The sequence below is a fragment of the Sarcophilus harrisii genome, chromosome 6 (genome assembly GCF_902635505.1).
Source record: "Sarcophilus harrisii chromosome 6, mSarHar1.11, whole genome shotgun sequence".
Taxonomy (NCBI): domain Eukaryota; kingdom Metazoa; phylum Chordata; class Mammalia; order Dasyuromorphia; family Dasyuridae; genus Sarcophilus; species Sarcophilus harrisii.
The window spans coordinates 195,949,948-195,966,860 of NC_045431.1; the positions used below are offsets into that span (position 1 = coordinate 195,949,948).

The window sequence follows — 16,913 nt, forward strand, 5'->3', positions numbered from 1 at the left end:
TTACAAAGCAGTAAACTGGCAGAGAAATTGAAGCCTAAAACAGAGGGTACTCCAAAAAAGGCCAGAACCTAACAAGATCTGGCTGTAGCTACTCAAACCCAGAAGTGCCTCAGACAGACTGAAACACAGCCCTGCAACCACATCCTGAAGTTTGGGGCTTTTGCGGGGTGGGGGGCATTACAAACCCCCATGGCAGGGGGGCACAGCCTGGGCAGCCTCTAACCTGCACAGTGCGGGGCTCGGCCTTGGGCAATAGAACTTCCCCGGCAGGACTGTGCTTCTCGGGACAGAGACACTTCCGGTTCTGCAAATTCATTCACTGCTCAACTGCTAATACCCACAGCCTCAGGGCGGGATTTGCCTTGGGGTAGTAAAACTCTCACTGCTCAGCGTCTAGCCCCAGGGCAGTCGTTATCTCACACAGCGGGGGTTCTTTGCAGGGCACTTTCCCAGCTCTGCCCTGCAGGCCTGAGTTACTTCTGGATGGGGAACTCTTTCCTAGAGCATTCCAGTACCTCGCTGCTTTTTGCAGCCGGCTAGCAGGACAGCTACCCGTCCATACACCTCTCACTGCTCTGCAGAGGAAGCTGGTAACCTCCTGGGCCTGAAGGCAGACCCTACAGGCTTTAACAAAATGAGTAAAAAAATCAAAAGGACAATTGATAGTTTCTATTCAGAAAGAGAACAGCTTTTCAACCCTGAAGAGACTAATAGCAGACAGTCTCCAGACAATTGTTGGTCTCCAATACAAAAGGCTCTCCTAGAAGAGACTATTAAAAACCTTAAAAGAGAACTAGAAGAAAAATGGGGAAAGGAAAGAGAAGCTATACAAGAGAGTACAGAAAAGACATATAACTCACTAAAAGAAAAATTTGATAAAGTGGAAAAAGAAAACAACTTCCTGAAATGTGAATTGGAAAAGGTAAAAAGCTCCCAAGAAGTGCAGAGAAACAGAATTTGTGAATTGGAAAAAGAAAATAACTCACTAAAAAAAAAATTAGTGAAATGGAAAAAATTCCATAGAGCAAAACAACTCATTTAAAAATTCAATTGGACATATACAAAAAGAAGTAAAAAAATTGATATCTTTTGTTTTTATGTGAACTAATTTTTTGCAGGATCCCTTCCTCCTCAGGCTTCCCAAAAAGTTTCCCATACAACAAGAATGCATTTTTAAAGGCATATGATAATCAGAAGGAGGGCCTTGATAAAAGGAGAATCTTCATATGCACCAAAACATTTATAGCAGCACTTCTATATAGCAAGTATTAAAAATAAAGTGATTTGTGATTGAGGAAAGACCAAGCAAAATGTGGCACAAAAATAACATATATGATGAATACAGAAACATGGAAGAGATTTACATTATCTAATATAGAATGAGGCACACTAAGTCAAGAAAAATATACACAATAAATATAACAATTTAAATGAAAAAGAATCACCACAATAAACAAATCAAAATTAATGTTGCAAATCTACAGAGAACAATCAAACTCCAAAAAGGAGTTACTAAAAGACATCTCTTCCTACTCCTTTGCAGAGGCAGGAGATTCATGCATATTGAATATTGCCTATATTACAAATTTAACCTGTTAAAACAAAAGTATACTTTTTCTAAAACCAATTAATTGATATGACTAAATCAAGATCCATTTTTATCCTTGGATCCTCCAAACCTAGCACAGTGTCTGGCAGAGAATTTCTGATAAATATTTGCTGTATTGAGAAAAATTTATAAAAATAAGCGTTTCCTACTCATTAGTTTTCTCAGGGCCCCTTTTACTTCATTGTTTCTCAGATTATAGATCAGGTGGTTCAACATGGGGATCATTACAGTGTAGAAAACAGATACCACTTTATTCTCATTTGTTAAGTAGCAACTCTCAGACATCACATAAATGAATGTAATGGTGCCATAGTATAAAGTGACTGCTGTGAGGTGGGAAGTGCAAGTTGAGAAAGCTTTGGATCTTCCCTCAGTGGAGTTTATTTTTAGGATAGAAAAGAGGATGTATGCATAAGAAATTAGGATAATGAACACAGTGATCATAATTACAGACCCAGCAAAGGCAGGAGGAAGAATTTCAGCAAGATCTTCTTGGGCTTGGGAAAGCTCCAAAAGTGGTGAATAGTCACAGAAAAAGTGATTGATCTCATTGGGTCCACAGAAGGACCGATTCAATAAGCAACCAGTAAAAGTCCAAGCATTCACAAAACCACCCACATAAGACATGATGAGTAACAGAGTACAGACTAGTTGACATGTTGGTGGAATAGAGCAGTGGGCTACAGATGGCCACATATCGATCATAAGCCATCACAGCCAATAAGAAGCATTCTTGTTGTCCCAAAGGTGGATGCCAAACAATATTGGGTCACACAACCTCCCAGAGGAATTACTATTATGTTCCCAAAGTAGTGCATGAGCATGAGAGGTGTGACAGATGAGGAAAATCCCATATCCACAAAACCCAAGTTACTGAGGAAAAGATATATTGGAGTATGAAGCTGAGAGCTATTTCTGATCAATATAATTATGCTAAGGTTATCAACTAGGGTGACAATGTAGACACCCAGAAATATCACAAAGAGGATGACACAAAGGGTTGAATCATCTGTTAACCCCAAAAGAATGAATCCAGTCACAGAAGTGCAGTTATTGCCAGACATCTGCTTTGGAAAGAGTACCTAGAAGATAGAAGAAAAGGATATTAAAATGGAATACATTAAAATGAAAAAGAACAAAAAATACTAAAATGCTGTTCAACTCAAAGAAGAGTTTGGCTATAATGCTCATGGTTCAACTCTCTCTCAATGACTACAAAAATGTGTAGTGTGCTGAGTCAATTTTTCAACACTTCCCACCTCACTCTTCCTTCTCAAAAATAGATGTTACATCCTACTTTTCTCACAAAAGATAAGCTATCCCCACGTTCTTCCTTTTCCTTCTCATTCTACAATTCAGAACTCAATATCATCTTCTATGGCTTTTGCAACAATCTCTGAAAAAGAGATAGTCCTCTCAGTTGATTCCATCCCTTATAGTCAACCTGAAGCTTTCCCATTGAAAAACTAGTTTTAATCTTTAATATAGTAATCTATACACTTGCTCCTTTTCTGGCTACAATTGGTCCCAAATCTGTTCCATCCTTTAAAAATCTTTATTTGTCCCTGACATCCTATATCTCTTCACTTTTCCAGCCAGTTCTCACAGGGGAAGGAAAATATACTTTCGTTGAGTCCAATTCTCTCTTCCTACTCACTCATTGATTCATTGAGGTGTTGAATCTGACTCCATCATTCCACTGTCACTATTTCCTTCAAAGTTACCAATTATTTCCTAATTTCTGTGGTATTTTTGTAACTCTCATTTAAATTTCTGGAATATAAGGTTTGGTTCAGTCTTTGTATTTGAATCCCTAGCACACAGCAGAGTGGATAAAAAATAAAAAGTACTTGATACATTCTCAATGATTGGTCTCTGTGCAGCATGGGACACAGGGTACCCCTTACTCTTCTTGGAAAATTTTCTTTTCATGAGTTTTCATGACACAGTTCTCTCTTGATACTCAGACTTACTTGTCTGATTTTTCCTTCTCGCTCTCCTTTGTCAGATCATGATCTCTGTGCTGCCTCATAACCATACATATGTCCAAAAGTTCAGTCATTGGTCCTCTTTGCTTTTTTACAACTACTCAATGAGCTCATTAACTTTCACAAATCCCTTTGATATCTCCATTCAGATGAATCCTAATTCTCTATATCCTGAATTCCAATCCACATATTACCACAGTTAGACATTTGCACCTGGCCAAAGGCATTTCAAACTCAACAATTACAATCTTTTGTCTTGTACCCCAATCTGCAGCCTAAACCCACTCATTTATTTCTGTTCAGGGACTCACTATCCTCTCAATTGTTTGCAATTCTGGAATTGACCTCTCCTCTTCTCTCCATTTTTCTTTCCCCAACAAGTCAGTTGCCAAATCTTGTCACTTCTACATGTATAACATATATCATCTCTCTTATATTCACTCACACAGTCACCTCCTTTACTCATGTTTGCATTTCCTTTTACTTAGTCTTGCATTAGAATAGTAATTAGTAATATTAATTAATATTAATTAATTAATTAATATTAGAATAGCATTAGTAATAGTAATTCCTCTGGGAGGTTGTGTGACCCTCTTAATTAGAAGTCCTATCTTTTCTTCCCTTAAAATATCCTTTTAAAAATCTACAAAAATGTTCTTCCTAATACACATAAGTGACCACATCATTTGCTTACTCAAATCTTGAACATCTGTTATTATTGTTGTTGTTGTTGTTGTTGTCTTGAGGACAAAATAACAATTTCTTAGATTGATATTTATACTCCTGCACCATCAGAATCCAGCTTCCCTCTTCAGATTTATTTCACTTTATTTTCAGTCATACACTCTATATTTCAATCCAACTGGCCTTCTTTCTATTCCCCAGACTCAGAATTCTACCCCCCTCTCTGTCCCTCTATAGTGGCCATTTCATGCTTAAAATGCTTTATTTCATCTCTGCTTTTTAGAATGTTTCTTTAGTGCCTCAGCTAGTGGATCACTACTTAGAGTAAGCTTAGTTTTTAAAACTCTGTCCCTCTTCAATATATCTAGCATTTATTATTGGTGTAACTCTTTTTATTCTTTCCTCTCCAATGTAAGCTCACTGAGATTAATGACTATTTTGCATTTTTCCCAATTGTATCCCAGTGGCTAGAACAGGGCTTTAAGCATAAGTGACATCAAAATTCTAGATGAATTGAAGGCAACTGCTTACTTTTGAAAACCTCAAGTCTCATATTGGTAACAGAATCACAATAATTACATAACAGGAATGCTAATAACTCCGTACCAGAATTTAAATTTCATAAATGAACAATTCTTTGAGGAAAATATTATTATCCTCATTTTTGTGATGAGATAACTGAGGATCACAAAGGTGAAATCATCCATGGTTTCATACAGAACTAGGAAGAGTCAGATCCTGAATTCAAATCCAGATCTCTTGATTTTAAGTCCAATTCTCTGTCCATTACATCAAACCATAGTTATATGAGTGAAATACCTCCTCTCAAAGCCTCAATCTAATAGGGAAAGAAAAAAAGAAATATATAAGAACAAATGTATCTATGGATACCTACATATCTTTACATAAAGTATCTTTTTCTAAACATGTTTTATCAGGTACTTACTGTTTGTGATGATGTTTCAGGATGTGTGATATGACCTATGATAGATTGGAATTTACTAGCATGCTATAATAATGCTATATATATATATATATATATATATATATATATATATATACACCTCACTTCTAGATCTCTGACTTTATCCAGCAGTATAAAAGAAACATGAAGACCCAAATCAAGACTGAATCTTTTGAGAGAGACAAAGAGACAGACAGACAGAGACAGAGACAGAAATAAACCCACTTGACATGGCAAAAGAAATAGTCAGATCTTCATAAAATAAACTGCAAATTATATCAGATCAAAACATGTTTGTAGCAAAACCAGTGGTACCTACTGATGCAAGAAGATAATCAGATATTATCTGATCAGATATTAAGTGATTATCTTTTCATGGCAGCACCATATTTATATTAGGCTTGATAGCATGTGGGATATAAACCCTTGAACACCTTATCTCCAAATAAAGCCTACATTATTAAATACCATGTGAAATCCATTGGGATTGAGAAAATTACAAACACAGAAATGAATTATCTGACAATGTCTCAAAAATTTCAGGGGCCTTCATTTATTTTTTCTTTGCCTTTGTTTATCCAGGATTTTAGAAAATGAAACACAAGATTGGATAGCAACATAGACAAACTAGTAAAAATAATCTGCCATGGAAGCTCTTAACAATTGTCGTGGGGTCAATATGTAGCAATTGTGGTCATGACAATGTTCACTAGAGTCCAATCTGTTCATACATATATATACTTCTATGAATTTCAGCCTAGTAGAAACTGCAGATGCTGGAACAAAGGTACAATTCCATTGAGGAGAACTATCCATGTGTGAAAGCAGCATTTATAATTTTTTCAAAGTTCAATGATAAAAGTCTCCTGGGATACAAGAGCATTTATCCTATATGACACATAGACTTAGCATAAGACAATTTACAAATATTGTGGGTCAACAATTGGCCCATGGTGGAAGATCATTTAATATCCGGTCTTGCAAGGAAACATCAAGTTCTGGAGCTAGTGAGATGATTTTCTCTTGTCCCCTGGGATTCTCAAAGACAAGACTGAAAGCACTTCCCTACAAAGACCTCCAGGTTTTTGTAAGCCTTCCCTTTCCCCAGGAGATTGGAGGAGAAAGTGAGGCAGGTGACCTTACACAGCTCTCCTTCATATAAATCCAATTCATTTGCATGTCATAGTATCATCTCCCTGATGTCATGGCTCTCTCTGAGAACCAAGGACAAACAACAACCTCTGTGAGTAAAGCTGACCCACAAATTGGAATTGATCAGTTAGGAGACTCTCTCCTTCCTTCTTTTCTTCTCTCCTTTCTTCCTTCTTTCTTTCCTTCCTTCCATTTTCCTTCCCTCCCTCCTTTCCCTCTTTCCTTCCTTCCCTTTCCTCCTTCTGTCCACATAGGGTATCATACCTGCTCTTAAAAGCATTTTTCTTTTCTTTTGTTCCTCTGAACCCTCCCAAAATATCTTGAGATTTGTTGGCTAAATTTCTTTTTTAAGGACCATGCCTTAAACCAAACCCAGTCTGATTTTCATTGGCCACCAATAGGAACTAGATCAAGCCCCATTTGGTCAATGTTTGTGTCCTGATTGACTCAGATTAAATGTAAATACCAATCATTTCTACTTTGGCCAGAAATTCTGAGGGCCTTCCCTCCCCATATTTATTTATCTATTTCTTGAGAGGTTTTTTTGGACTAGGTGAAGGAAGTAATTCTTTACCTCAATTGCTACCTAGTCTAAATCACTGAATGGGTGTGACTTCAGTCAAACTGGGACATGTTGAAGACCTTAGTTTAAAAAGGCCATCTCCAGTCATCTTCCTCTATATCTTGTCATTGGACCCAGATGACTCTAGAAAGTGAGGTAGGTGACCTTGCTCAGCCCTTCCTCACTTAAATCCAGTTCACTTGCATGTCATGGCATCCAATCAATGGCCTGTTGTCATGGCCCTCTTCGAGAATGAAAGACAAACAACAATGAACCATATCACAGAACGAGGTAAAAGAAATGGAAACAGATATGTTTCAGTGCAATAAGGGTAATTGCTTTGAACCTCACTGAATTTTGCTTTTGGTGCAAATGAAAATTAATTTAATTTAAATGTTAATTGAAGAGAAGAGCAAGTAAATGTGGAGGCTGAAGGCAAGCAAAGTATGGTATTTGAAATATTGAAACACTGTGGAACCTAAGAAAACACTGAGAAATGTTATAAAAGGCTAAGAGATTGCTATTAACTGTGAATGGAAGAAATGAGTGAGCTGCGATCGACAGGCTAAAGATGATGTTTTACTTGGGTAGCATTGAGTGATCAAGAACAACTCAAGCTTGGAGTACCATCTGGTGGCTTGTCCATATATAGCACCTCAAGGAACTTCTCCCTTAGCTGCCACAGGAAACACTTTACTATGAAGGCAGTAAAGTGTTTTACAAGCCTTTCAAGCAGGGATTCTTAACCTTCTGTGTGCTACAGACCCTTTTGCAAAATTGACAAAGCCAAAAGACCCCCAATTAAGAATAAGGGAAAGGGTACAATTGAAAGAAATGCTAAATTAACTGAAGGAATATTACCATATCTACTATATCGGTCATTTCCCTCTCTTTTTATAATTACTAGAATTTTCAGTATCATGTCAAAGAACATTGGTAAAAATCTGAGCATATCCTTTAATCAGAAGTTAGGTTTTCATTTCAAGAAGGTATGTTTTATTGCTGTAAACCAAAGTCTGTAACCCTCCAAAACTCTATGCTCTGATCTTGTGGAACCTCTCACAAAATGTCATATTCTCATTTACTTATTATTGCTTCCATGCATTGCCTCCATTTACCCTAAGAAGCCTCTGAATATAAGCTATGGAAAGTTCATGTATCAGTTTCCATAAATGAAAGCAATAGTTTTCCCGGATATTGTACAAGCATTTAAAGTAACAAATATGTATTGTGTATAGGACAACTTTCATTTTAGGCCCCAGAAAATACAAATTTTAAAAATGAACATAAAGGGCCTCACAGTGGCCTAAAGCAATCAACACTATATCCTAGTGTTCTTAACATTTTCCCCACTACCTATTTTTATTGTCCCCTTGTGGGAACTTCCCCAACAAGAGAAATACAATTTGGAATTGCTAGAAATTTCCGTCAAAGCCCACCTGGGTAAACATATCAATTATTAGTACTTACTACTGTTCAATCATGTTTCCATTTGAGGTTTTCTTGGCAAAGTTACTGGAGTAATTTTCTATTTCCTTTTCTAGCTCATTTTACAGCTGAGGGACCTGAATAAAACAGGGGTAAGTAATCAGCCTAGGGTCACCTGGCTAGTAAGTGTCTGAGGCCAGGAAAATGACTCCAGGCCCCGTACTCTAACAATTATATGACCCATCTGCCTTCTAGCAGAATCTACTGTACTGTAGATTACTGTACTGTACAGTACTGAAGTACCGAGGTTACAAATACCAAAAAATTGGGAAATAATCCCTATTCTAAAAAAAAGTTACATTTCATTAGAGACGACAAAATGCACAAAGTATATATATATATATATATGATAAAAATGAAAAATGAATGCAAAGTATTTAAATATACAACTTTCCATGTGAAAGGTAGCTTTCTTCTAAAAGGTAGCTATTGATTGGTCCTAGAGGTTTGAGAAGGATCACCTCATCCTCTGCTCATAACTTCTATACTATTGGAGAGGGGGAAGAAGCAGCATATCTGGAAAGTCTGTAATATCAGTTAACTTCTTTCAGTCTCATTTTCTTCATATGTAAAATTAATAATACCTCTCTCAGAGAAGTTGGGAGGATCAAATGAGATATTCATAAAATACTTTGAAAAATCTTTGAGTATTGTATAAATATTAGTTGTTATTAGAATTTCTTTCAGCTGGCTGTCTGAGAGGGAAGAGCAAATGACTCCTCCAATCAGAGTTCATCTCCCAAAAGTGTGAAAGAACCAATTTATCTGGCAGGTAGCCCTTGCCACTGAAACTCATCCCTAAGGTGGTACCAAGCAGGGGGATCTGAATCTAACACTTCATTTTGGGGGTGCTACAGTCTCTGAAACTTAACTGGAATTTTGTATAATAATAGATTCAGAGTTGGAAAGATTCTTAAAGACCATCAAGTCCAACCTCCTCATTTTAAATTGGTTTAAACTAAACCACAAAGACTGTGCTTAAATTTATGGGCTTTGGAGATGTAATCAGACTCTCCCCACAAAGAGCCATCAAAACGATGAGGCTTCCCATCAAAAGTTAGGATGTGGGAATGATGAACTCCAAAAATATATCGGGGTTATGGGCCATTGGTGCAAGGTATCTCAAAAATTTGTAGGCTTGCACCATCTCCAAATCAAGAGGCAAAGATTTTATTATTTTACCAACATCAGCTAAATCCATATAGGTTTTCTAGCAATTAACAAAGGGGAAGACAAGAGCTACCTACCGTAGCAGAACTCACACTTAACCAGGGGAAAGATGCCATTAAGAAGGAAGACATCATTAAGGTGTAGCAAGTTCCTAGAGAACCCCAGAGCTACAAAAGGAGGAAATGCATTACCTCTAAAGCAGTTCACTGCTTTTGTATGATTTTTGTATAGATATTAAAAACATTTTCTTTATGTCTTGACCAATCTCCCCGTCCATCTACAACTCATATTTCTGCCTTCTGGGCCAAGCAAAACAATCCAAAGACCTCTTTCAAATGACAGGTTTCCATATTCTTGAAGACTTTTGTCTTCTAAGTCTTCTTTTCTCTAGGTTATATATATCCAGTTCTTTCAACCAGACCTCATACTGAATGCTCATCATCTTGGTTGTCTTCACTGGACTTTCTCCAGCTTATCTAGTTCTTTTCTAAATGTGATACCTATAACTGAACTTCATATTTGAGAAGTGATCTGAGTAGGGCAAAAAAATCTCAGTTCTGGATACTTTGCCTCAATGCATCCTGGGATAGCCCTAGCTTTTATTGTGTCCCTGTTATCTTATGGACCCAGGTAGTTCACTAAAACCCCCAAAACTTTTTATGTGAATTGTTACATAATCACAAGTCCTATATTTTATAGTTATGAATTAGATTTTTTTTTAACTTGCATAGATCTTTCCATTTATGCCCCTAAAATATCATCCATTAGCAAATAAAATGCTGATTCTGGAGTCAGGAAGATACAGGGTTAAGTCCTACATCAAACATATCACATCTATTTGACTCTGGAAACATTAGTTATTACTACCCCAAGTTATCACTACCCCAAGTACTACTCTAAGGCCATATATTGGCAAATAGTCATAGATTTGCTCAAGTAGAGCCCTTTCCTTATCTGGAGTACTCTACACACTAACTAAATCACATACCTAAATCAAAGGATATGGTACATTCTTCTGGCATGTCCAATTATTTTTGTGATCAAACTCTGTCATACAGAGTAGTATTCTTCCCACATTCATGTCACCTATAAATTTGATCAGCATAGAATTTACGACTTCATTAATGTGTCATAAAAATATTGAAAATCCTCAGGATCAATGACACATTCCCTAGAATTCTTTAGTAAAGACCTTCCTCCATTTTTATGGGCCAGAACTCTGTACTTGAAATACTCCATGTTGGCCCAACCCAACACATGAATAATTCCTTTTCAGTCCTATAAACCAAGCCTGAAGCAGCTAAAAATATCATTATCTATCCCAATTCTTTCTACCTCTGACGGTACCTATTACATGAAAGTGCTTAATAAATATTTGTTGACTGATCAACTGGCCTCTCTCACAAGCATAACATAACAAATTGGTGTCTAAGGATACACTGATCACAGAATTCCCCTTATTTACTAATGTAGGAATAAATGAAGAAAAATTTTAAAAGTGGAAATCTATCCAGTTTACAAAATATGGTAACGATGACAATACAATGCAAGTTATAAATTCAATGTAAATACCAAGAAACTATTTCATAGAATTAAAATAAAAACAATTTATGTGAAAACGGATATACAATAAAATAAAAAGAGATAAACGGAGCTACTTGCACTTTTAGCTTTCAAATTAGGCTATGATAGACTATTATATAAATTATCTGAAAATGGCAAAAAGTAGGAGGGGAAAGATGTTTGAAACAGAATATATAATCCAAAATTAGGTTACACTATGCAATAAACTAGTATTTGATTTTTTAAAAAGAAACCAAAACGTCAAAACATTGAAGAAGAAATTGTTTAATATCCACTATAGAGAAAATTGGATAGAAAAATGGAAAATGAATTAATTTTAAATTATCCTTACTATAAAAAAGTATTTAATTTTTAGTCAAGCAAAACAAAATATATTTAAATGATAATCTACTAGAGTTATAGAAGGGAAAAGTTCTTAACTATTCAACAAATACAAATCTTTAGAGTCAAAATTAATGGATTTAAACATAAAAAGTAAAGAGCTTAGGCCCAATAAAAATCAGTGTTTAAGATACAAACAGGGAATATTTTAGCTGTGAATATTCTTGATAAAAATCTGACTACTAATTTGTAAGGAACTGGCACAAATTAAGAAGGATGAGATCCATTTTCCAAAATGAAAGTAGTTAAAGAATAAGAACAGGGGCAGTTAGGTGGTGTAGTGGATAGAGCACTTCCTAGCTATGTGACCCTGGGCACGTCACTTAACCCCACTTTGCCTCAGCAGGAGGAAAAGAAAAAAGAATAAGAACAGACAGTTCTTCAAAGAAGAAATGCAAATTATCAGTGGCAACCTGAAATATATTTAATAATCATAGAAAATCAACTGAAATATTATCAAACATGTGATCTATCTCTTGACAAGGAGACAATAGATTTAGAATGCAAAATGAGACCCATATTTTTTTCATGTATAATCAATGAAAATTTTGTTTTGCTTCATGATGTGTATCTGTTACAAGGCATTTGCTTTTCTTTTAAGTGGGGTGGGAAGAAAATAGATTTCTGTTGGTTAAAAAATTCATAAAGATTAAAATAACTGCCAAATGCCATCTCATTCTCATTAAATTTTCATATATTTAAAAATTAAATTAAATTTTAGTCAGAATTATGGCAAATACAGGAGTACTGACTACTGATGGAACTGTGAATTATTATAATCTTTGTGAAAAGTAATGTAGTAATAGGCAATATGAACCCCAAAACTATTCACATCCTTTTTCAGTGATCTATTACAATTACTATTATGTCCTAAGAATATTATTAAAAAGGGAGGAAAAGAACTTATCAGTACAGAAATATTCATAACAAACATTGTCCATTGTAGAAAAAAAACAGAAATGGTTCATGTGTCCAATTATATATTTTGGGAAAAAGACAAGGATCAAAAAAGGGGCTATTACTTGAACTCAGTAAGATAGTGATTAATGTACAATGAAAAGAAACAAGAACTACTCAATTTTTATTTTACTCTTGTTTTGCTATAAAAATAACAATTTTTGAATTGAAAAGGGCAAACAAATGTGTCATTGGACACATGGGGAAAACAGGCTAATGGATTGATAATCAAAATAATTAGGAAAGTAGCAAGAGATCATTGGGCTGTCACTAAGAAGTTTAAGTTAGCAGATGCATATGAAATATATCCCAGGATGATTATAGAACTGGTAAATATTGGTTGCTGAGCCACTATCAGTGATTTATGAAAGTTCTTGGAGAATGAGAGAGATGCTAAAAGACTGTAGAAGTGGAAACCATCTATATGAGAAGGATCAGAAGATTTAAGTGAACTCCACAAACAATATGAGTCAGAAATGCAGTTAGGAAAAAAAAATGCCAATTAATATTTAAGCTGCATAAATGAACCATAATATTCAGTAAGGAAAAAGTTCCTACGACTTAGAATTCCCCAAGAGGGAATGTATTATCTCAGGAGGTAATGAGCTCCTTTTTTCTAAGGGTCTTTGAGAGAAGACTTATTGCTGCTTGTTGGAAATATTGTACAGAAAATAATTAAACATATATGGATTGAACTAAATGGCTTTTGAAACCTCTTCACACTGAGATTTTCTGATCCTAGTACCACTTCATCCCCAAGTTCTTAAATTTAATAGATCCTCCTAATTACTGGTAACATATCATTACTTATTCCACTGGAAACTAGAGGCAGAAAAAACTTTCAAAGACTTCACATTTATTTTACTTTGGCCTATATCTTGAGCTATCCAAAATTCTCATAAACAAATTTATCATAGATAGATAGATATCATAGATCCAATAACTCACTGGGACCTATTCTCTCAGTTAAAAAAAAAACTTAGCAATTAAGATAAGAGAAAAATGGATAAAGGATTTCAGCAAATTACATAAACAATAGACATAATAGTAATATCTTCTGAATGTGCACTATGATAAGAAAGAACTATATACATCATAAAGGAGCAAAGATATTACTGATGAAGGCAGTAGTTGAAATATGGAGGATTCACCATGCAGGAATTTGATAATCACATTATCATTCAAATTGATAACAAAAACCTAGATTTCCTTCAGACTACTAATCAGATCAAACAACATCAGATTCATTGGCTTTTATTTTCAGTACATTTAAATTCATCAATTTAATTCAATAACAATGACTATGTAAAATTTCTCAAGCTCGTTTATTTATTGATACTACTCAGCCCTAACTATTTTTTTAATAGCTTTTTATTTACAGGTTATATATATGGGTAATTTTACAGCTTTGACAATTGCAAAATCTTTTGTTCCAATTTTTCCCCTCCTTCCCCCCACCCCCTGCCCTAGATGGCAGGATGACCAGTAAATGTTGAATATATTAAAGTATAAATTAGATACACAATAAGTATACAGGACCAAACCATGATTTTGCTGTACAAAAAAAATCAGACTGAAATATTGTACAATTAGCCTGTGAAGGAAATCAAAAATGCAGGTGGGCAAAAATATAGGGATTAGGAATTCAATGTAATGGTTCTTAGTGATCTCCCAGAGTTCTTTCGCTGGGTGTAGCTGGTTCAGTTCATTACTGCTCCATTGGAACTGATTTGGTTCATCTCATTACTGAAGATGGCCAGGTCCATCAGAATTGATCATCATATAGTATTGTTGTTCAAGTAAATAATGATCTTCTGGCTCTGCTTGTTTCACTCAGCATCAGTTCGTGTAAGTCTCTCCAGTCAGCCCTAACTATAAAAGTATAATGTAAGCTGCTCATGAGTATGGCCTATTTTGTCTTCATATCTCCAACATAATGCCCTGAATATAGGAGATGCTCTTTATTGAAATGAATTTATAAAAACAAGTGTTTTGTGCCTATCAGTCTTTTCATGGCCCCTTTCATTTCCTTGTTTCTCAGACTATAGATCAGGGGATTCAACATGGGGATTATTACACTATAGAAAATGGACACCACTTTGTTCTGATCAGTAGAATATATTGACTTAGGCATCACATAAACAAATGTAGTGGTACCAAAGAACAGTGTAACGGCAGTAAGGTGGGAAGTACATGTGGAGAAAGCTTTGGATCTCCCCTCAATGGAGCGCATCCTCAGGACTGAGGAGAGAATATAAACATAAGAGATAGTTATAATTAAAACTGCTATTACAATTACCGATCCTGAAGAGAAAGAAGGAAGAATTTCAACAAGAGGAACATGGGAACAAGAAAGTTTCAGCAAAGGTGAGTAGTCACAGAAGAAGTGATTGATTTTATTGGGTCCACAAAAAGACAAATTCAATAAGCAACCAATAAAGGTCCAACCATTCCAACAACCACCTAGGTAAGCTGTGATGATTAAAAGACTGCAGACTTTAGTTGACATATTGATGGAGTAGAGTAGGGGACTACAGATGGCCACGTACCGATCATAGGCCATCACACCCAGCATTAAACCTTCAGTTGTCCCAAAGGCAACTAGAAAATAAAGTTGAACTGCACAGCCTGACAGAGAGATTGAGGTCATGTCCCTAAGAAAGCTCATGAGCATCACAGGTGTGACAGATGAGGAAAGCCCAATATCTACAAAAGCCAAGTGGCTGAGGAAAAGGTACATTGGAGTGTGAAGTTGGGAGCTCTTTTGGATGGATATTATGATGCTTAGATTGCTCAGTAAAATGACAAAATAGATTCCTAGAAATACCACAAAAAAGAAAACACGAAGGGTTGGGTCATCTGTCAACCCCAAAATAAAGAATTCTGTCACGGCAGTGTAGTTTTTGCTAGTCATCTGTTCTCAAATATTGCCTGTCAAGACAAAAAAAATCACAATTAGAATGAAATAAAAAACTAAAATTTGAGCATTTCTTATCTGCCACCAACCTAATATTTGTAGGAATGGTAAATGTATAAGTGGTTCATACAAGTAACATACTCTGAAAATACAGAAGGAGGAAGTCAGGGATGGCTTCATAGAACTAGAGCTATCTGAATGAAGTAAGTCTCAGAATCAGTAGGATTTCAATAGGAAGAGATGGGATTGGGATGTAAGAGATGATAAATGATCTGATACTAGGTTGACTTAGAAAAAGGTTGGGTATTTGTCACCAAGGCAAATTTTGTTCATATATATTCAGCTTAATATGTTAGAAATTCAGTTTACATGTTAGTTTATATAACTATATTCAGTTTAATATGTTATTCAGTTATACTGATATGTTCAGTTTAATATGTTAGAAATTTTAACATCATATTATCAGCAAATCTGATATGTCCATATTACAAAAGGTCATCCACAATGATAAACTATAAGGAATCCAACTCACTAATGGAGATTGCCAAGACTCACATATAGTCATAGAAATGGATTACAGAATTCTCAGCTAATACAATACTTCAGTTCACTCATGTTCACACACATAACCCAAAATGAGTAGGAAGATGACATATTATCCATTGCATTTAGGCAACACAGGAAGTCCAATTTAGAAAAATGGAGTTTAAATAAAGATCTAGTTTAAAGTATTCACTCTAAGACATGTACTCTATATAAATGCTATTATATTTATTTTGTCCTTTGCAAACCTGGTTAAACAATGCATCTGATAGGTAGACATTAGGGAGATTTATATTGACAATACTCCTGCAAAACATACAAACATTTATGTTGGGAAGTTAACAGGCAGACATTTGAAGACAATTTTCTATGGCAGCTCACATCTTCACGGTCATAAAATTGATTGAGAGATAAAAAGAATGCAAGATCCTGTTGTGTTTATTGTTTGCTAATTGCAATTCATGGAACACGTTTTGTGGATAATTATGTTGTGATTCATTCTCATATTGATGAGAGTAGAAACAATGTTTTAGACCACCACCTGTGCCATATAAAGAATTAGAAATGAAAATGAAACTTTAAGAAAATAAAATTGGAAAAAATGGTTGGATGTGACTAAATGTAGGCATAAGAAATCAATGTGGGAGACAAAACTGTTGTAAAGTCACTGAAGGAAAATATTTCCAAGGTATCACAGAGATGGAAAGATTCCAGAATAATGGGAAATCTCTCAGATGATATTATCATCTACCAGTGATGATCCCTTAATCTCTCAGTTTTAGTTTCTTCATTTATAAAATGGAAATCCTAATAGCATTTACCTTCCCACGAAGATCAAATGAGGTGATATATGTAAAGTATTTTACAAAACCTAAAGCATTACAAAAATGCCAGCTATTATTATTTTCATTGCT

At 35.3% G+C, this 16,913-nt stretch overlaps 1 protein-coding gene and 1 pseudogene across 1 annotated transcript; both read right to left on the reverse strand.

Annotated features, from left to right (window-relative positions):
- Positions 1-1,735: 1,735 nt before the first annotated feature.
- Positions 1,736-2,679, reverse strand: LOC100924954 (annotated as a pseudogene).
- An 11,835-nt stretch (positions 2,680-14,514) lies between these two features.
- LOC116419854 (olfactory receptor 480-like) lies at positions 14,515-15,453 on the reverse strand. The gene has a single exon (XM_031942201.1). It carries the CDS (start codon positions 15,451-15,453, stop codon positions 14,515-14,517), a length of 939 nt encoding a protein of 312 aa, XP_031798061.1.
- Positions 15,454-16,913: the final 1,460 nt, after the last annotated feature.

Coding starts and splice junctions, on each gene's coding strand:
- LOC116419854 (XM_031942201.1), bottom strand. CDS start 15,453: ATGACTAGCAAAAACTACACTGCCGTGACAGAATTCTTTATTTTGGGG.